This window comes from Accipiter gentilis, chromosome 29 (genome assembly GCF_929443795.1).
Source record: "Accipiter gentilis chromosome 29, bAccGen1.1, whole genome shotgun sequence".
NCBI classification, from domain to species: Eukaryota; Metazoa; Chordata; class Aves; order Accipitriformes; family Accipitridae; genus Astur; species Astur gentilis.
The window spans coordinates 16,928,460-16,949,835 of record NC_064908.1 but is presented as its reverse complement, the minus strand read 5'-3'; the positions used below and the strand labels follow the sequence as shown (position 1 = coordinate 16,949,835).

General features: G+C 52.7%; 1 protein-coding gene across 4 annotated transcripts in view; it reads left to right on the top strand.

Annotated features, from left to right (window-relative positions):
* VAV2 (vav guanine nucleotide exchange factor 2) overlaps positions 1 to 18,632 on the top strand; it is a 462,631-nt gene extending 443,999 nt beyond the window's left edge. For 2 of the 4 annotated variants that reach the window (XM_049833042.1, XM_049833044.1), the window contains 16 exons: positions 2,607 to 2,693; positions 4,362 to 4,447; positions 4,707 to 4,839; positions 6,006 to 6,115; positions 6,702 to 6,803; positions 6,908 to 6,996; positions 7,787 to 7,803; positions 8,170 to 8,191; positions 9,469 to 9,596; positions 9,822 to 9,896; positions 10,514 to 10,566; positions 11,283 to 11,399; positions 11,507 to 11,594; positions 11,690 to 11,813; positions 15,047 to 15,201; positions 15,705 to 18,632. In XM_049833042.1, coding sequence (XP_049688999.1) covers positions 2,607 to 2,693; positions 4,362 to 4,447; positions 4,707 to 4,839; positions 6,006 to 6,115; positions 6,702 to 6,803; positions 6,908 to 6,996; positions 7,787 to 7,803; positions 8,170 to 8,191; positions 9,469 to 9,596; positions 9,822 to 9,896; positions 10,514 to 10,566; positions 11,283 to 11,399; positions 11,507 to 11,594; positions 11,690 to 11,813; positions 15,047 to 15,201; positions 15,705 to 15,752 — 1,434 coding nt within the window. In that variant the 3' untranslated portion in view covers positions 15,753 to 18,632. The other 2 variants (XM_049833046.1, XM_049833045.1) reach the window with 2 other exon arrangements.
* The last annotated feature ends 2,744 nt before the right edge of the window (positions 18,633 to 21,376 follow it).

Genomic DNA, 21,376 nt, shown 5'->3' with positions numbered 1-21,376 from the left:
AAAAACCATCCAACAGCACGAGGGAAGGCAGCGTCTCCTCCTTTTGGACATGCGTGTGTATATTGATTGCCAGTTGATGCGATTGCTTTGCAGCAGATCGGTAGTCATCGCTGTTATCCTCCTCTTTAAGCAGCTGAGGAAGCGGGTATTTGTTGACAAACTACTACTTTTTCACTAATTACTATTGTGCGTATAGAGGCTGTGCCAGATTCAGCTCTTGTTTTTGCTGGGAGGGATCTGGAGGAGCTCCAGCCGTATCAGCAAGTTGGGGAATATTGCAGAAATGGGAGTCCGTGCCCACGTCTATTGCCTGCACGCTGTTATCCAGGCGCTGGTTGGGAATCCTTTTATCCAAGTATTTTTTGTTGTTAAGGGGAAAATTCTCTTTCCACAAATGAAGACTTCTAGTGTCAAAATTTTGCTTTGTTTAAAGTTTTTTTGAGCTTTCAGCTGAAACCCCCAAGATCTTAGGAAAACCATCAGCAGCAAAAAATTAAATCATCCAAATGTTTTCTGACTTGGATACATCTACCCCCACGCACTCACTCTGTGGGATCATCGTCAGCAGAATCTGACTTGAGGATGATCATTACATCCAGGTTTTGTCTCTGGAGAGCACTGCAAGATTCATCCCTGGGCTTGCTCCTCTGTTCTCGGGTCGCTTTGTTTTCTCCCTCTGAGCTGCAGCTTTTGTAACAACACTGCATTTCCCAGCACTTACATAAGTTGGGTGACCTTTTCAGCCATTCGCCCTGCAAGCCCGGGGATCCAGAGCCGATATATAGGTCGCTTTAAAGTTAAGGTTGTTTGAAGGACGTTGCATTCGCAGCCCGCTGCTGCCCAACGCGTGGCCGTGGCCTCAAATGAACAGTAAACCTGGTGACAGTTGTTAAACTCCGCTTATGCCTCATAATATGGCACCCACCGATACCACTGCTAATAAATAAATGTATATACGCTCCAGCTGCACTGCAGTCTCAGCATTTTTTGCAGGAAGCTGCCCATAGCCATCAGTGAGGTTTTTCTGTTTCATCGCCCCATCGCCAGGAATGCGCAGGTGCAATTCAGACCGCACCGGGCTCCGCAGGGGCATAGGAAGCTCTGCAGTTTGGTTTTAATTGATCTGTAAACCAAGGCTTAACTTACAAGTAATGTTCTTCATCACAAATCCAGCCTTTCTGTCTGCGGTGGTGGTAGGCGGCAGACGTTGCTGCTGTCTGGGGCGAGAGCCATGCGGGGGGGGGGGGGGCGAATAGACCTACATTTCCCAAAGGGATTCACCTCCCTTTTATTTTGCATAGGTAGTTGTTTGCACAAAGCAGGGGCAGGATTTGCTCTAAAAAATTGCACGTGGGGCTATTTGGTGCAGGTACTGACCCTCCACCTGAGTGCACAGAACTGAGCCCCCAGGTGATGGTGGGGGCGAAGCAAGTTCCCAGTTAAATCCCGCAGCCCCACTTTGCGCGTTGCTGTCCCTGTTTCAAGTCACGGTCGACCCTGGGATTGTGTTTCCAGTTTGCATGGGAGACGGCCAGTACAGGAGGGAGCAAAAGCTCAAGCACGATGGAGGATGCTGCTTCATAAGGCTTTTGGTTTTGTCATTGTTCATAACCATCCCTGCCACCGGCCCGGTGGGGTATTTTGTGATGTTATAAGTATTGTCACGTAGATTTGTGATTATCATCTGTGATTAACCCTTCTTCTGTTGGGAAGCTGAGGAAGGTCTGACCCGGAGGGGATGTCTTCAAAAATCCCGTGTTCAGATTTAATCCAAGTTGACAAGAGCTATTGTTGAGGACAAGGAGGCAGGGAGCAGACAAGAAGCAAGCAGACACAGAAAATACGCTCCGAAGGGTGTAAGAAGTTGTTTGAATGGAAGGGATAGGGTTCTTTCTCTTTGATGGGTCCCAATTAGGGTAAGCAAGGAATTTTTCAGGGCGGAACAAGCTCCGTCGAGTGTCTCCTTATTTTACAACATAGCCTTTGTGTGGTGGGAGACGCTAGAGGCCCGGAGGTGTTGGAGATGGGGATACTTTGGCGGGGTGTCCCCGGGAAGGACGGAGCGTGAGCATCCCAGCGCTTTCACCCGTGCGGGTGCAATCCGGAGCAACTGAGGCAGAGCCAGGTCAAACGCTGTTCACAGCTAACGTGCAGCCAGGTGTCCAAAGCAGTTATTTTACAGACGTGGATGTTTTGACAGCAGAGACTGGCTCACAGCTTTTGTATCGGGGGGATGAAGGGAATTTCGGTGACGAAGGCTGGGAGGGAAGGATGCTGCCGGGCGGAGGTGCAAAGGCAGGGGATGCTGGCTGCTCGCCCCGGCTCTCGCCAGGTAAAAGCCATGGGTCGGGTTTGCTGTGCTGCACTGGATTCATGCATTGCCCTCTTCTGGGAAATGATAAAAATTGCAGCACTTGCCTGGTTCAGCAGTGCAAGCACAAAAAAACCTGTGCTCACGGTGTCCCGGGGTGCTGCTTGAATCCTGGTCTGACTCCTGAGAGTGGAGGGGGTTGCGGCTTCACGGAGCCGGGGTCGTGTGTTTTCTGCTTTGGTAAGGTACTAGTTGAATCTGGAAAATAAATATCAATATTTGTTTTTCTTTTAAGGACTTGGCCATGTACATAAATGAAGTAAAGAGGGACAAAGAGACTTTAAAGAAAATAAGTGAATTTCAGAGCTCTATAGAAAATCTGGTAAGTTGGAAAATGCTCTTGCTCCCAACTTTAACTTGATTTGCTTTTTCTGTGCAGCTACTGCTGAATCTGATGTGCTACCCAAGAAAGATCCCCGTGTGTTTGGACACTCCCTCGTCATTGACAGTGTTTTTGCTGACGGTCCAGAAGTGGTTGCTATATTAAAAAACTGATTTGGCTGTGATGGAGGGTGACTTCTTTTGGTGGTGTTACACTGAAAACATTTCTCCAAATTTTTCTCATCTTATTAGAGGAGGGAGGACCGAAGAATTCCCCAAATAAGCTATCTGTCTGCTATTTAAAATGGGTTTTCTTTTGCTGTAAAGAGGACAGAGATTAACTGAAAGTGTACCAAGGCCCATTTGGAGGAGAAGGGCACATGTGAAAACGCAGCTAATCCCCAAAATCTCAACCAGATATTTTAAGGAGAATCTCATCCTCCAAACTCCAGGAGGTATCAGTCAGTCCCATTACTGTGCATCAGCCCACCCTGTGCAACCCTTTACTTACTTTAGCCCCGAACAAGCCCATTAATTTGATAGTCAGTGGCAGAGCTTCAAGCTAACGAGCTTTTTCCCCAATTTGGGGGGGGGGGGGGGAGGCGAGGGCTGGTCAGCTGCGGGTGCAGCTGCTCCACCGTCACGCTTTACACCGAGGTAATGCAATTTTGGGGCTGACACCTGAGATGCTTCAAAAGGGCTGATGGAGGGAGATGCCGGGGGCTGCCCACCCCAGGGGCTTCCTAGAGGGGTCCTGGGTTTGGGGGACTTTAAGCCTTGGCTTCATTTGAAAACAAGGAACTTTTAATGAATGGTTATTTAACAGACAGAGAAAAAATCCTTCATTTTCCAGTGAAATCTGCAAAAATTCTCCAGTGGGATGTGGGCTGTTGTGGCTCACAGGTTTTGATTGAAGCAGTCATGATAATCCTGACGGGTGCGAATAATCAGACATCATGCTCTGTAAAAATGGGAATGTAAATGGGGTCATGAAACAGCCACTTCTCTTCCTTGCAGCAGCCAGAGAGCAGGTTTGACATGCGGGAGATTAGATGTTAGCAAAGCAGTCACTCCTGTCTGCAGATCAATCCCACGCACGTTCTGCTGGGGGTTTCCCTTTATTGTACCGGGGGGGATGTTTTGGAGCGATTGGTCTTATGTATACAGAGCCCACATGAAATAATTATGGACTATACACACAGCTGTGTGAAATATTTATTTTCCTGACCAGTGGTGATGCTTCACAATATTTTTTTTTCCTGTAAGAGCTGTGCAAGGGGACTGATTTCCATGGCTCGTGCTGTACCGAGCAATGTTTGCAAGGGCTTTTGAGCTGAAAGACAAACTGACCAAACCCTTGGGTTGGGTTCCAGCCTCCCCAAAACCTCCAGTCTTGGTTCAGGATGGGAATCAAAACTACAAGAGCCCTGGTTCTGGTTTCGTAGAAACCCCTGGAAAACAGCTTATTCTGTGAGGGTTTTGCTTTCTGGATCCCAAACGTCGCAAAAATGCTTTGACTGCTGAGCCTTGGAGCTTCAGCAGCTCGAGGCAGGGCTGGCGGGGATTCTCCCAGCACGCCGTGCGATCCGGGCAGGTTTTGGGTTTCCACCTCTCCAAAGCATCGTCCCAGCCCTGGCTGCGGATCTCAGCCCTGCTTTGCTTTCTGCAGCAAGTGAAGCTGGAGGAGTTCGGGAGGCCGAAGATCGATGGCGAGCTGAAGGTCCGCTCCATCGTCAACCACACCAAGCAGGACAGGTGAGTGAGCAACGGTGCTCAGAAGTTTTCCCAAACTAAACGTGTCTTCATTTGGCGATGCGCTTTGTGCTTATTTATTCAGTTATTGGCTGGAGTAGCACTGTCAGAAACCACCATCGATGTGAAATTACAGCACGGTTAGAGCATCGAGCTGCGCTGGCTGGGAAGGGCTGCAGAACTTTCCAGATAGTTCCCCTTGAGTGGGGGCTTTAATGAGATGTTTGACTGGGTTGCTTGTTTATTTGCTTGCTTTGGGCAGGTATTTATTTTTATTTGATAAAGTGGTGATCGTCTGCAAAAGGAAAGGATACAATTATGAGCTGAAAGAAATTATTGAGCTGCTCTTCCACAAGATGACTGATGATCCTATGAATAACAAGGACATTAAGAAGGTAGGTGGACCAGGGATTAGCTCTGCTGGAGAGCATTTTGGAGCTGTTTTGGCCAGTCCTTGGGTAGTACGTTCCCATTAGCCTTTTAAAATAGAAACAGAGCTTGCAAAAAAGCTGGAAAATAAATGCTCAGTTTTCAGGGCAGCCTTACAGAGCGTTGAGAAATGTTTATTGATGTGGGGCTGGGCTTGATCCTTGACCTCCATCCTTGCAAAACAGCCCAGAAGAGGCTGGGATATTTGGAGTTAGGAGAGAGGAAGCTGCTCCCTGCTTTCTGGCCCGCCGGCAGCGAGGGACTGGCAGGGAGCGAACGTCAGACGGGGCGGAGAGGAGAGCCGCAGGGAAGGTCCATCCGGATGCTCTCGCTCCCAGGAGTCAGGGGGTGGAGGAGCCTGGAAAGGCAGCGTGAGCGTTGCCGTCCAGCCTGCCAAAATCGGCACTCGGAGCATGGTTACCACTGAACGAACATCATTTTGCAGGTGGTTTGAGGCTTAGTCGGCAGGCAGGAAGGAAAACCTCCCAGCTATGGGTTTAGCAGAGACCCATTAGCTTAATCCCCTTACATGCAATGGGAAGAGGTATTGTACAGATGGGATAAGTGATATTTGAGTAAGAATAGCCAATTTTGCCACTTGGATGCTGAAGAAATGCTGCTGGCTTTATGTTTTAACGAAATATATTTCCACTTTGCTCTCCTATGCTTTCCTAGTCTCATGGAAAAATGGTAAGCAAAGCACACAATTTTCTCTCGTGTTTTTCTGTGCAGTGTTGTAATGAGACAGGTAGAGCATATGCGCAGTGGGCAGGTCAGATGTTCCTCCTGGGCTGTCACTTGCTGTCAGGGAGAGGTATAATGGCTGGGGAGGATCCACTGGAGCAGAAAAATCTGGGTTCTCTCATCTGCCACCATAAAATCCTATTTGGCCCTAGTGCACAGTGCCAAGCCGATTCAGGCATCATTAGTTGTGATGTGTTAGAGAAACAGAGAGCTCTTCTTCCTCCTTCCCTGCTGTTACCTTTGCAAAGGTTCGGCAGTCCTTCAGAAGAAGGGACAGGGCAGGCACTGCGAGCAGTTATTAAGACGCCTGAATAAAAGCGCAGTGAGTTTTGCTGCTCAGTTGTTGGGAGCGTAGCGGTCTGATCAGCTCTCTCGTTTTCTCTTGCAGTGGTCATACGGCTTCTACCTAATTCACCTTCAGGGGAAGCAGGGCTTCCAGTTCTTCTGCAAGACGGAGGAAATGAAGAGGAAGTGGATGGAGCAGTTTGAAATGGCAATGTGAGCATGAGTGGTTGCTCCAGCCCTGGCGCGCAGTTGCCAAACTGTGTCTTGGACCAGCAGGTCACTGGAGACCAGCTCCGATAGCAAAGCCCGTGATGGGGAAGCTCGCGTGGGCTCGCTGGATGGGTCCCTGTGCAAAGGGAGCTTGGGTCCAGCGTGAAATCATCTACCCTGAGCGTCTGCACCAGAGCATGGGTGGTACATCTCTGAAATGACACCCGGCCACGGTGTCAGGCCACGCGTGAAGCGCTGACCTGGGGCTGGAGGAAGGCGTTGCGGGAGGAGGGCTGCTGCTGCGGGGACCGGTCCTGAGCAGAGCAGGGTTTGGCCCCGCGCTGGTGGGTCTGGGCTGTTGATTGACTCGGGCAAGGGTGATCTGTGAATGTTGTCCCGCGGGAAGGTTGAAGTGCAAAATCCTCTCTCTGCACAGTCAAGCCCTGAGTCTGGTTTCACACTTGATTTCCTATCTGTCCTTACGGTTTCCAAACTTTGACTGAAGTGCAAACAGGAGCTGCTGTGACAGGCTGCGAGTGCAGTGTGACTCATGGGGACAGGCTGATAATGCCCTGGTCCTTTTCCTTAGGTCCAACATAAAGCCAGAGAAAGCCAATGCAAATCACCATAACTTTCAGATGTACACATTTGAAAAGACTACCAACTGCAAAGCCTGCAGGATGTTCCTAAGGTGAGCAACATCCTTCCAGTTTTTCTGCATCTTCCTTAAAACACGGAAAGAAAATCTCAAAGCTGAGGCTGAATTAGGACTTTCTGACTTCTTTTTTTGTACAGAGGAACCTTCTACCAGGGCTATCTTTGCCCCAAATGTGGAGCGGGTGCTCATAAGGAGTGCTTGGAGATCATTCCTCCCTGCAAGATCGGTGAGTTATTTCACATCATTAGCAGCTTGTGCCAAGGAGGTCCATGTAAATGATCTGAAAGATTTGCTCTATAAAGCACTAATGTTTGTTAACGCGTAACAAAATCTAAGTACCCTGCCACCCGCCTCCCAGGGCTGTAATTCGCATCGGCTGGTGGTTTGAAAAACAAGCAAGCCAACCAAAAGCCTCAAAACCAGAGAGATGAATCCCATGTATGTCAGGGGAGCACAGCAGGTCTCTGTACTAGGTGGGACGCACCCAGCCCTCATCCTGGGAGGGCATTTAAGAGAGATGATGAGTTCTTCATCAGAAGACATCAGTTAGTGAAAGCGGGAGGGTCCGTGCCAGGGATCACCTTTCCAGTGAGGAGAAACCTCATCTCCAGATCCCAAAAGCCCCATAATATGGCAAAAATTTGAATCCTTGGTCTAAACCAGGCAAACCTGTGACTCGCCTCCGCTCACCTGGGTCAGAGCCCTGGAACCGCTCAGTGCCGGGGACTGTCACGGGGTGGCTTCAGGGAGGTTTTGGGTGAAGAGTGCACGGAGGAGGAAACAAAAGTGCAGAACTTTGTACAAGTGAGAAAATGTCGTTGTCCGGCTCCGGTCCCTCCCTGGGTCTTGCCCACCTGGTGCAAAGTGATGACTCGAGTGACCCCAGCCCCTGCTTTGTGCTTCCTCCATTAAGTTCAAGCACTGATGCCTGTTTATTGATACTCACAGCATCAAGAGAAACAGAAAATGGGGGCTAACTGTTAAATTAACCACTTATTTCATCATTTCTCTTGCAGGTTCTTCAGCAGACCAGGTACGTTGTTTGATGGCCCTTTTCCCGCATCCCCCTCTGCCTTGGGCAGAGCCTGTATCCTTGCCCGGTCTGGGTGCGGGCAGCTCATGGGAAGAGCCAGCACCAGCCTCAGGGGGGGTCCAGCAACCTGGGGGGCAAGACTGGACACCGATGGCCTCTTCTCCAGCCTAAAACTGGCCCGGTTCGTGCAGCACCACAGCTCTCGGGGGGGGTGCCAGCACCCAGCAAGGGCAAGCACCGCAGGCTGGGAGGTACCAGGGAGGTTTTGGGACAGGGTTTCTCATCCCGGTGCCTTCGGGCGGGTGCTTATGGAGACAACTGAGACCGCCGAGTCCTCACAAAGACTTTTTTCCTTTCTCTTTGCAGGATTCACTGAGTGCTGGACCTGGTAAGGGCGTTAGTGTATTGCAGGAGGGCAAGCAGAAAGTGTCTTGATTGTGGCTGCAGGTGTCCCTAAAACTGAGCATGTGGGAGGGGGAAGCTCCTTCCAAAACCACAAAGGAGCATTAGCAGCTGCAGAAGGGTCCTGTTAACCACCCTCACGGCAAGCGAGGGGGTGCCGAGGTCTCTTCTGTCCCTGCTCCCCAAAGCAGCAGGTCGGGTCTCCTGCGGGAAGACCCGGCTTCATCCCGGGCTCAGCCCTCGCCCACTGCGGCCACCAGCACCGTTTCGTTTCGTTGGGTGCATTCGTGCCCCTGGTCTGCTCTACCGTGAGAGTAAAGCTTCTGCACCCCGCACCCGTCATCGAGCAGAGCCTGCCGAATTTCCTTGTGCCAGATTGTCCTTCAAAGCGGACCGAACGCGTTCTGGCACAGAGGCTTGTTGCTGATGGGGAGCATCGTCCTGCCGGCGTGTGGCCGGTGTGCTGCAGGGATGCGCGGCTCCAGGCGCTGCCCTCTGATGGGGCTGTGAGTCGTGATGGTCGCTGCAAATTTTTTTTTTATTTTCCTTTGCTTAAAACTAGCCTAGGCGGAGTGGTGGGCCTGCCCTGCCCATGCTCTGGCTCGAAGGAGAAGGAACAATTTGTTTTTGTGCTTTTTCTGATGAAAGGAAAGCCAAGCCTGGCAAAAAGAAACCTGAATCAAATCGGTGGTTAAAAAATAAAAGCAAGTACAGAGTGCTCTCGCTGGGCGGGGAGAGGCAGAGGTGGGGAAGCATTCTGAAGATAAACACTGTGGTTTTACTGCAGTTGGGGAGGCTTATTTAATGTGCAGTTATTGGCAAGACAACTGGACTTTGACTGCGAGCTTCAGGGGCGTTCGGGTCCCGGGTCTGGCTGAAGTTCAGTGGAAGCCGAGTGTTTGCTGGTCCCTTTTGCAATCACGGGTGTCACCGCTGAATCCGGCAGGGTTTGGTGCCGGCCGGGCATCGAGGTTCAAGTCCAGGTGCAGGGCTGGAAGTCAGAGCTTTGGCTTGGCTCGGTCCTTTTTGGGTTTATTTTTGCTCAGGGAACTCAATCATCCATGTAACTGCAGAAGCCAAGACAGTTCGCTGTGGGCACTGTTCCTTTCTGCTTTCATGCTTTCTGCCCCAAAATCCTGCTTGCTGGTGCCGCTAGATTTGTGGTTCACAGGATAAGGAACAACAGGCTTCAGGAGGGGTATTTTTGTTTAGTTTTTTTTCTAACAGGGACTAGGTGATGAAACTGTTTTCCTTCTCTCCCAGGTCCTAAAATGGTGGTGGTTCAGAATTACCACGGAAACCCAGCCCCCCCCGGGAAGCCAGTGCTGACATTTCAAATTGGGGACGTGGTTGAGCTGCTGAGGGGGGACCCCGACTCGCCATGGTGGGAGGTGAGAACGATTCCCCTCCGAAAATTCCCGGGAAGTTTTAAACCAGTGACTTCTGCATTGTCCCTTTTATTTGCGGGCTTTCCCGGAGCGCAGGGATGTGCTGGGGGTTCGAAGCCAGGGCCGGGGGGGGCTGTGAGGCAGTTTGGAGCCTGTCCCCATCCCCGCACGACAAAAACACTGCTACCCCATGCACGTCCCAATCTGATACCCGGCTTGGCTTTGCAGGGGCGGCTGCTGCAGACGAAGAAGTCGGGTTATTTTCCCAGCTCGTCAGTAAAACCCTGCCCCGTTGATGCGAGGGTAAGTGCCGAAGAGGAGACGGAGCCCGGAGTGCCGGGGTGGGTGCTGGGGGCTGTCACAGGAGGGTGCTGCTCCGGTGGTGCCTGTGGCTCTTCTCAGCCTTCTGCTTGAGACCCTTGGTCCTTCCAGTAAGCCCCTGGACCTTGAATATGGCCTTTTACTGTGGCCGAATTAGCGGGGAAGTGGATCCGTCATCCCATGGTTGCAAATGTCTGGCCAAGTTGGTCTCGGCCCCGTTCCCAAGGTTGGGGTTGGTGTGACCAGGTCCAGGCTCCGTTCCTCCTCTGCAGAGCTGACTCGGGAGCTGAGTATTCAAGATCAGTCACAGTACAGGAAAACTGGATTTTATTTCTTTGGGTTTTGGAGGGGTTTTACTGTGTTTTGTAATGCTGTCAGCTGCTTCCCAATTAAAAAACGCTCAGGTAAATGAAAAAACGCTGCAGCTGGGAGGCTGAGAGAGAAGTGCTCAGCTGCAACACTGCCCTCCGCTGCCGAAGCCAATAATTCAGAAATGGCTTGGCAGATGAAAACCCTCCCGTGAAGAGAAGCGTTTCGCTTGTGATCTATAGCCTGATGAGATGCTGGCTCATCAGTAATAAGCAATGCTCTCTTTGCAGCCTCCCAACAGCCGGCCGCCCTCGCGGGAGATAGACTACACAGCGTATCCGTGGTGAGTCCCTTCGTCTGGCCGTAAAGTTATATCGACCTTGCCTTTTAATTGTTACTTTGTCAGGAATCCACCCTAATAATGAATTATGAATGCAGGCTCGCAATGCTTTGCATCCCGCCTCCCCTGCGGCCCCGCGGCAGCCGCTGCAGTGGCATTGGGGTGTTGAAACCTGGAGCAGCCCTTGCAGGGTCAGTAGGGATTTTTTCACTGATAGAGAGGGTCAGAGGCAAAAAGAGAGATGCTGGTTTCTCTTTCCATTTCCTGTGCCCGGAAAACTGTTTTGGGAGGAAGGAAGCAATTCCTACCTTGGTGGGAGGGTCTGCGCTTGGCTTGCCTCCTGCTCCTTCCCTTCAGCTCCAGCCAGGTTTGCAAATTTATGAGTCTAAATTATCCCCACTCCCCAGCTCTCGCTGAAGCTTTTTTACCTGGGGACCGATTCCCAATTAGTGGGATTTTCTAGGTGTAAGGTACGTCAAAGGGAAGAGGTTGCACACTGCGTTGCTCACCCTTTCTGTTCAGTGGCTGAGCAGCTTCTTCGATATCTCGGGGCGCTTTCTGCTCGTGAAGTTTTGGATGAGACCTGTTTCGCTGCTTGCCTTCTCAAATTTCATGCCTTTAAAAAAAAAGATGTCTCTTTCTGTCTAAAATATGCCTATTTTAAAGATATGCATTCATTCTCAGTTAATTAAATTAATTAATTAACCTCTGGGCTTCAGGTTCGCAGGGAACATGGAGCGGCAGCAGACGGACAACCTGCTCAAGTCTCACGTCAGCGGCACCTACCTGATCCGGGAGCGGCCGGCCGAGGCCGAGCGCTTTGCCATCAGTATTAAGTGAGTAATACTTAATTTAGTAATTTAGTATTGCTCGCTCGCGGAGGGCGAGACGGGGCTGGAGCACGCGTCTACGTTTTCTTGAGTGCCTTTGCTACCCGTCGCAGGTTCAACGAGGAGGTGAAGCACATCAAGGTGGTGGAGAAGGACAACTGGATTCACATCACGGAAGCCAAGAAGTTTGAAAGCTTGCTGGTAGGTTTTTGTAGCCCCTTTTGAGCGTGTGCACCGTCCCTGCAAGTCAGGCAGAGGACGGTGGAGACACCTGGGTGCCTCTCCATCCTTCCCAGGAGCTTGTCGAGTACTACCAGAGCCACTCGCTGAAGGAGAGCTTCAAGCAGCTGGACACAACGCTGAAATACCCCTATAAATCTCGGGAGCGCTCTACCTCCAGGACGTTCACCCGCTCTCCAGGTAAAACCCAGCTCAGCCGCGCGAGTGGGTGCCGTTAAACTTCTGATGGGCAATCTCACCCTTTCAGTAAGGTGTAGGAGCATCGTCTGGACGAAGGGATTTATAGCTTTGCTATAGGGCTTGAGCCCCCCAATTTGTAAACGAGCGTCCTGCTTGGCTGGTGGCGTTTTGAGGACGAGTCTTAGAGGAGGTGGTGGGATTGGGGGGGGTCCAGCCGAGCTGGGGCTGCCTGGCTCTGCTCCTCCGAGCTCTTGCGGCATTGCGGAGGGGGTGCAGCCTCCCGGGAAGAGCTTTTGCTGGGGGAGGCTGGTTTCCCTCCTGTGGTTTTGCACCCTGTGCTCGGGGGTGGTTTGCCACCCCCTGGTCCTGCTGAGAGAGGAGCTGCGGCTGCAAGGGCAGCCCCTCCACCTGCGGGTTGTGAGCAGAGACGTGATGCTCTGTTAGCGGGAGAGATCGTGTCTTACCTGCCCACGTGAGTTGTTGTGCGTGTGTTTTAATGGATCCGGTTCCAGTGTGACTTGTGATGGTTTGAATCCCAGTGGGACTCCTTTAATGGAGATGATGGGAGAAATGGTAAGTCTGTGCCTAAACTAAGAGAAAAATGAAAACAAATGGAAAGCAAAATGTGCATTAGTGCAAAATGTTCCATTTTGCCTAAAAGCCTGAGTACAGAAATAACTGCTTTGTGGGGAAAAATGCATTTTTGAAAACTTTTTCCATGGTATACTTTAAAAAGAATACTGAAGGAAGATAGTTTTAAAAAGTTGATTAAATATCCTTTTACATGAAATACAACCCTAGGATGACTTTTGAGCCCCCACGCTGGCTGCGGGGCTGCGACCTGACCTGCTGCCGGCTGTCCCAGCTCCGAGCCCCTGTGCAAGACCATCCGCATGCTTTGCCCTTTATTTCTCCGTCGGCTTTTAAAGTGTTGTGCATTATAATTTTTTTTTTTATTTCCTTTTTAATGCGTGTTCTGCCTCTTTCTGTTTCTCTCTAACCTCTTTGCAGCCTCCTGCGCTTCCTACAACTTTTCTTTTCTCAGTCCTCAGGGCCTCAACTTTTCTTCTCAGAGCTCCTCCAGTCCCTTCTGGTCAGGTACCAGTGCCTCTCCCCACCGGAGAGACCTGCCGCCTTTCCCAGGCTGCAGCATTCCCAGCTTGAAAGCCATCACCAGCGGGACCTGCGGGGTCCCCGCTGTCCCTCCATCACTCGCAGGCAGTTCAGGGGGTCCCCAGTGCTGCCCTGGGGCACAGCCTGGAAATAAGTTAATTAACCAAGGCTTGGCTGGAAGCAAAACGCACTCCCCCGTCTCCCCAAAATTAAGGCAGGGAGAAGATGGAGTTGTCACTATTTGAGAAAGGGGGCTAAAATTAATGGAAAAGTGAATCTAGCATATTGGGATCTCATGATGTACTTCAAGCTCGACCTGTTTATCCTGTGTGTTTCACCGAACGAGCATTGGCATCACACCATCTTCCAGACCGTTTCTTCTTGCTGTACAAGGAGAACATCTCAATGTCCGGCAGTTTTTGAGCTCTGGTATCTGAGGCTGCTCAGGAGCCCCTTGCTGAGAAGGTTCCCAGGGGGAACCTGGGCTGTGAAATGTAGTTTGGGGCTCAGCCTCCCTGCAGAGAGTGCACTGCTGCTCCGGCCTTTGAACCCCATTGATTAAATGTGTTACAGACCGGTGTCTTCCTCCCTGTTTGGCAGGGATCAGAGCAAAATCATGCCAGTTCGTTTCTTCCTGTTTAAGCTTTTCCCTTTCAGTATTTTCTTTAGGCTGGACAGGGAAAAATCACGGGTAAAGCCACACGTGCTTTCCTTGGTGCTGTGTTCAGGAAGAACACTTAACTTTTCAAGGTATTAGAACATAATTCTGGAGATCTGGGATCCTTTAACTGCATAGAAAGTATTGAAGAAGGTAATTTGTGCAGCAATGGGCTCTGAGCAAGCTCCTGATGAAAGAGTTCAAAGCTGCCGTGATTCTCGCTCCGTTCTCCAGCCTGGCTGCGTGGCGAGGACGGACGAGCCTTCCAGTGATTGCACGTTGTGTGTCTGGACCGTCTCCATCACCATCCTCATCTCCTTCCATCCCGAGAGCTGAAAACCTGGGCAAAGCTTTTCCTCAAACTTAGTTCAACCTCGGTTTGCAAACTTTTAGAATTGAAATTAATCCTTGAAAGTCCTGGGACAAAAAAGGGTAGCTTCACCAGAACACGACGTCCCTCCAGGGTGGGTGGTTTTTTTTTTTTTTGCAAACTTCAGAGGACGTGCATTCTTCTCCTCCTCTGCCCATCCCATCCCTCCCACCTTTGCTCTCCAGCCCTCCTTCTCCCTGCCCAAACTATGGGGCAGGGAAGCTGAACATTGCCCCTGCCTTACCCCCCGCACTGCTGCTCCTCCTTGTATCTCCCCCGAGCATCCCCTGCCTGAAGCGATGGAAATGCATGGTGCTGGGGCCGTGCTGGTGGAGGTCGGGTCCTGGGAGAGCTCACGGGGCTATACTTCTTACGACAAGCTGTTGGTCAGCGTTAGGGTTTGCAGGGTGTTTTTACACTTTTTAGTCTGTTATGGAACCAAGTTTCCAAGGGCCCTGGCAGGGACAGGAGCAGGGAGGATAGTGGGTTTGCAGCTTGTTCCTCCCGTGTCAAAACATGAGGGTTTTGCTCAGCATCTCTAGGAGAATCCAATCCCAGTAACTCAGTTTTTGGAAGTAGTTTAAATGCAAGCTTTTGCCAAATCTCCTTTTCACAAGGTGGTCCCATCAGGTGCTGGGAGCTGTGTGGCAGCCAGACCTGACATTAATGGTGGAACAGGATTTTTCCATGATTTCATTGTTAATGATCGTGTATTCCTATGAAATCTTTTCTTTCACCACCTCCTTCCCTTCTCACAAAAGTGCCCCTCACCCCAGCGATCCCCACCAAGGGGGTCACAGCCCCTCCTGGACTCTCCTGGTCAGCAGAGAGGGGCTTCCCAAGCCCTCAGAGCTGTTTAAAGCCCAGAAGGAATCCAGTTTAACCCCAACCTCCCCAGTCCATCCATGTTGGGCTGAGCGGTTCGGATAGAGGCCAGCCCTGCCATCCCAGCTGCTCCGGCTCATGGCGTTGCAATGGGAGCCAGCGCCGTCATGGAAAACCCAGGTTGAACCTCACCAAGCTTTCCCCAGGCTTCGGCCGGTCCCGCACGATGGGACGGCTCCCGACTCCTTCTGCTTTGTCCCCTCGCAGTGTTCACCCCACGGGTCATAGGGACGGCGGTGGCACGATACAACTTTGCGGCGCGGGACATGCGGGAGCTTTCGCTGCGAGAGGGTGACGTGGTGAAGATCTACAGCAGGATTGGCGGGGACCAGGGATGGTGGAAGGGGGAAACCAACGGCAGAGTGAGTGCAGCCGGATAATGTCCCGTCCCGTTTCTGCGGCACGCGGTGCTCCCCGCTCTCAACGTGCCCAGCCGGAGCAGAACCTGCTGTCAGGACAGCAACGGGCAGGGGGACACGTCCCACTCCCTCTTGCTCTTTTCTGGCTTTTGGGTGGGCGTTCTTCTCACGAGAGCCACCGCAGCATCGCCGGTCGGTGCTGTGTGACGGTGACGTGCGATGCCCGGTGTCCCACGGAGTTTGTAGCACTGGGCACGGATTGTCATGTCCTGATCCCTTATATGTTGCGGACAACCCGTGTGTCTGAGGCAATGTATAGTTGCTAGCTCCGTCCCAAATTAGGGTAACGACTGCACTGCACCGTGCATCGGGATGTGGGCGCATCCAGCAGCGTACAAATGGCTCACCGGGACCAGCGTGTGGCGGAGGGGGAATAGTCCCGGTGATGGCACGGGAGGTCCCTTGAGCTCCCCAGTCTCCAGCTCACCTCTCCGCTTCCCCGACAGGTTGGCTGGTTTCCCTCGACGTACGTGGAAGAAGAGGGGGTGCAATGACCGCGGGGATGTCTGATGGAAAGTCATCGAACGCCCAGAGCGAGCCGCTGCAGACCGTGCACACTTGTCCCGACACCCGCAGCTCCCCGGGAGCCGTGGCCGGACACATCCCAGGACTGCTCTCGCAGACTCTTTAGCAATCCGTTCCTCTGTACAGTGTGTGTGTGCGCGCGCGTCGGGGCCGCCGCCGGCCTCGCTCCTGTTACGTGTATAGAAGATTGATGGTCTGTCGGATAATGTTCGTGTAGCAGCTGCAGAAGAGTCCCGGGAAAGCTGCGCTTCCCTGCATGGACAGAGCTTTGAGAGACTCTGTGCGGTGCCCACCAGAGGATGGGGTCCTCCAAACCCCTTTTACTAAAGGTCTTTTAAAAGCCACTGTGGTGATGGTGGTGGGAGGGTGAGGCTGAAGGTTTGTGCCCGGGTGGGTGCCTGGGGAATTTAGGGGGTTTCTAAGTGGAGGGAGCGACTCGGCCCCAAGGAGATGATGCGGTCCTTCTGCCACGCTGCTCGGGTGGGCTCCCCGGGTCAGGATTTTGGCAGTCTCCCTGGTAGCCATGCGGCAGTGCCTGGCAGCACCGTGCTGCGGCTGGGATGAGGGGGCAGAACGGGGATACCCGACCCGGGGGGAGGAAAGGGCTGTTGCTCATCTCCGAAGGACACCAGCTGCGAAACCAGGAGCGCGTTTTGACCATCAGACATAGGCTGGAAGTGGACCTCCAGGTCAGACAGGAGGGGAAAGAGCCTCTTTGGCATCCCAAGCCCGTTTGCTTTACAACCACCTTGGGTCCCACCAGCCTTGCTGCGGGCGGAGGGGGCAGCCCAGGGTGCAGGCTGGTCCCACGGGTGAGCAGGAGGTCTCGGCGCGTTGCAGGACTGGAGATGCACTTTGCCACACAAGGGTTTTGGAGGCCACCAAGGCACCGGGTACATGCAGAGGAGCGGACGGGAGCGTGCGCCCGTGGGTCTGTCCTGCCCTTGCTCCCAGCTTGGTCCTGCTGCGGGCAGGACCCCCTCCCTCTCCGAGCCAGGCTGATTTTTCTTGCAGCCGTGACACATCCCACCTCGCTGAGTTCAGGGGGGCAAACCCACCTGAGTAAGGGCTATTGGGTCAACTCCTGATTTTTCTCGCTAAGTTGTGAAAGCATCTCTTCTTCCCCAGCTGTGTGCACTTTTGGGGACTGTGAGCGTTGCCCCCTCTTCCTCCCACAGGCTGTTACTGCTGCTGTCAAGTAAAGGTCCGTCTGTCTTGGCGTTGCCGCTTTGTCCTGAGCACCGTCCGTCCGAGTCTGTTCATTCCAAAGTGCAGCCCTCGTGGTCGGTAGGCAGAGCTGCCGGGTGGAAATCCCAGCCATCGTCTTCTGCTGGGCACCAGCTTTGCTCTCCAGCTCCAGAATTTCCTTCCAAAGTGCAAATATGTACAAACCCACGCATGGGTGCGTGACAGGGAACAACTTTCCTCTCTCCGATATCTGAGCTGGAGGAGATGCCCTCCAGCCTCTCTGGATAAGCGGCATTTTGAGCTGGTGCTTCCGTGCCCTGACGTTTTTCCCCTGGGACTTGCGGTGGTCCTGCCATGGGATGCTGTTCCCAGTGCGGGCTCTTGGCATCGCGCCGGTGCGGGTCTGGGAGACGCCAGCGTGGGGTGGGTGAGCGGTGCCGATGCTCTCGGTCCCTGGCACGGAGGTACCACGGCTGCATCCGAAGCCTTGCCGCAAACGGAGCAGCAGTGCCCCGCTTGGGATAATAAATGGAAGAGTTTGGGGCTCTTAAGGAAAAGGGGAACATATTAACTTGAAAATTAAATGTTGGCGCTCGGTGACAAGCCCAGAGCCGCCCTGCTTTGCTGCCCGTTCCTCCCGGAGCCTCGCGAGTGCCCCCGCTCTCGGTGCCACGGGGGGAGTGGGGTGGGTGCCGCCGGGGTCTGGCCGGGGCAAGATGCACACGGGGGGGTCTTGCTCTGCGAGGTGACGGGGACACGGAGGGGGCTCGGGGCTTTTCCCAAGGTACTGTTTGGTGCTAACCTCTCCCGGCCAGCCCCTCGGTGCTCAGCCCGGGGTCCGCTCGAGGGGGAGCAACCAGCAGGGAGCTGGCAATGCCCTGCTCCTCCCGGGCAAAGCAAAGGGCTTCGCTCCGTTTCCCGGAGCTGTGGGCGTATTTAGGGTGGATGAGATGCACGCACACACCCCCCCGAGACAAACTCACGACGGCTCGTGTTATGCCTCAGATCCTAAAGCCTTACGCGACCCTCCTGTTTAACGTGGCCGATTTTGTAAGGCGGCGAGGGCATCCCTCGGGAAGAGCGCGTACTCTTGTCACGGGGACCACGGCCCCGTCTCTCCCTTACGCCCCAAAGGGATCCCCGACCTCCGCCGCTGCCCGCGCTCCCCTCCCGGCCCTGCCAAATCCCCCTTCCCTCCAGAGAGCTCTCCCTCTCGTGTTTACTGTTGTAAGAAACTTGTTAAAAATATTGTTTTGTTTGTAAGTAATTATTCAGCCATTTGCCACAATATATATCTGTGAATAAGAAAGGGAAAAGTTTTTTTATGATGGTGAGAAAATTGTATATATATTTTAGTTCATCGCAGATCATTCAAAATTGCAATGGGATACGTTGGAAAATAATATGTAAATTCCTTGGGTTTTTCCTTTGCACTGCACTAACTGGGGTAGGGTGGAGGGGGTTTAAAGGTAAAACTGTTTATGGAATAGTTTATAGCTGGGAATTTGGAAATCATTTGGAATAGCTTGTAATGCTGGAATAGAAACTTTAGCTGCTACTTAGAAACCCTTTTGCATGTGGTTTTTCCAGGCCCTTTTAAGTTACAATACATCAAAGTAAATTCCACAACAACAAAAAAATAAAGTGTAATTTTGCTGATAGGTTTTTTTCCAGCCATGGTTTTTACTGCGGCTTCAGGCTTGTGTCAGGTTTCTTGTCACCGAAGCCTCCTCGGCCGCGCTGGGGCCGGAGAGGTGACTTGCTCAGTCCAGGGGAGACGCGTGCTCGTGGGGACGGATCCTTTCCGATTCCTGCCGTGAACCGTAAGTCTTCGTACCCCTTCCAAAACTCAGAGTAAATGAGTAAATCCTCCCTCCGGTGCCAGACAGGGCTCTTTGCAGTGAAGCACTGCTGAAGCCAAGAGTTCCTTCTTGTTTCTGGAGCAGCTGCTTCTCGTGCAGTTGTCCCGCGCTCCTGCCGGGCGGCTTTCCTGGGGCTTCTCTCCCTTCCCGAGCTGAACCGCTGCGGGGTGAGAGAAGGAGCATGATTTTTCACGGCTTTTAGTCACTCCCGAGGATCATATTCCAGAATCCCGCTCGGCTCTGCAGGCAGCAGCATTTTCCAGAGCAATAAAAGAAATTGCACAGTTGCTTATAAAATACTTGAGGCGTTGCTGGAAGGTTCACCCCAGAGCAGCGACACGAGATGCCACTGTGAGCTGCCATGTCATTTAATTAATAATATAATTTTTTTTCTGCTCTTGGAGTCCCCAGTGCTTTTTGCTTCTCGCTTCAACTTTCACAGGGTCAGCTGAAATGGGCTGTAGCAATGAGGAGAGGCGTTTTACTCGGAGAAGCGGGACATGAGCTGGGCGCTAACTTTTGGATGCTGATTTGGAAAGATGCTGCTCAGCCAGGTATTCACCCTTGGCCGAGGTGATGACCCCTGCCTGGGGTAAAGCCTTTCCCCGTTGTTGCTGTTCAGTCTCAGGGAAGCTCTCCAACATGCACCATGTATGAAATACCAGGTTTTGGTACCTGGGTGCTCTCCTGCGGGCAATGAGCATCAGCCCAGCCCTGAGCGGGTCGGGCATCGCCGTCAGATGCCCGCGGCGAGACCGGGCTGCAAAAATGCAGCGCTAGAGCCTGGAACCGACTGATGGCTGGAAGAGCAGGTAAATGCAAAAATCTGGTTCCGTGCAAGGTCCTGCCTCTGGGGACATCCCTGCCACCCCAGGGGCTGGCTCCTTGGTGGCAGCTGGTGACATTTAACCCGCGGGGGGTGGTTGGAGCCGGCAGCATTGCAGTCTCGGCCAGGTGGGTGCCTCGACAGCCGGCTTTGCTCAGCTCCACGTCCAAACCTCCTCCTGGGGTTTGCACCCATGCGAGGTCTGACGCCTCGGGGATAAATGGGGCTTTTATTGGCCGTGCCCAGCCACAGCCAGGCACCGTCACCAGACCAGGAGCGGCGTTCCCAGGGGCATTAACAAGAGAATAAATCTTCAGCCATGGCCAGCACAGCTGGCTGCAGCCCTGCACAGACCCCAGCCTGCCCCAGGAGGGACGATGCACCAGACACAGGTTTTCTTTTTTTATTTATTACTATTTTTTTTTTCCCCCCAGCAATAGCAGCTGCTGACATAATCTCCCACATTAGCTGGGCTCGCCAGGGCACTGCCTCTGCTCTGAGCAAACACGGTGCTGGGGGTGGTTGCGTTTGCTGGCTGCCCTCTGCAAACAGCAGGTCCTGATCCCTGCCACAGAGTGTGACAGCCACCCTGCGATGTCCCTGGGGCTGGGCCTTGAGCACGCCCCGTGGCCACCGTGGCCTGTGGCCGGCCAGCACGTGGCCACCTCCCTCTGCCACCTCGGCCGGTCCATGCTGCGAGCAGGCACGTCAGCTGGGCGCAAGCTCCGGTGCCACCCAGCTCGGCGAACCCCAAAACAAGGGTCCAAACCGCTGTGCAATCAAGATGGGGAAACTGAGGCAGGGGATCACCAAGAGCAGAGCTCGGAAAAGTTCTGCCCAGCAGGACTGTGCGGGATCGAGCTTGCTTTTGGTTTGGGGTCATGCACCAGTAGTGCTTTCTGAAGACTGAATTGAGACTGCGGTGCGGGAGAGAGCGACGGGAGGGCTCCGGTGGCGATGGGGATGGTGACGGCACACGTTTGCAGCCTGATGCACGCAATGATGAGCTGCGGGTCTGCTGCACGCCTGGCTAGTTCATTCCTGCATTAGCCATAATGTTTTCTGTGACCTAGAAAACTCCAGCTGGCGCACACAAACCGAGATGCTTCTTTATTTTACAATTAATCCAAGAATTACAGGGAAAAGACTGAACTGGCTTAGGCTCCCTCTGCATTGGACTGACCATCAAAAAAAATAACCACCCTCATTCTTGTTCTGGAGCTGCATCAGGGTCCTGGGGCTTGGAGGGACTGAAGTCGCTGCTGCTTTCTCTGTTGTCCCTCCTGAGCTTGGTGAACGGCTCGGGCTGCTGAATGCCTGCTTGGGTTTGTATTGTTTTAGGTCCGGTCTAACCCAAAGGTCGCATTTATAATTAGCACATGCTGATGAAATGGTTCTGGCCTGTCAAACAGAAACAGCCCACTGCAAACAGGAGTTTAGACTTGGTTGCATCTCTGTAGTTATTTTGAGCAATTAGTCCATGGAGAAGTCTGGAGGAATTGGGGCTCTCTCTTGAAAACTTAGAAACTGATTTTATCTTTGGGAGAAATGCTGCCTGACCCAGGGGCTAATGCTGGAACAAGCAAACCCCTCCACTTCTATCCAAACCCTTCCCAAACTGGGGGAATTTGGATGCAGGCTGGGTACCGCGGTGTGTTCAGCATGCAAGAACAGAGGCACGGGGTGGTGGGGAGCAGCGGGGGGCACTTCCCAGGGT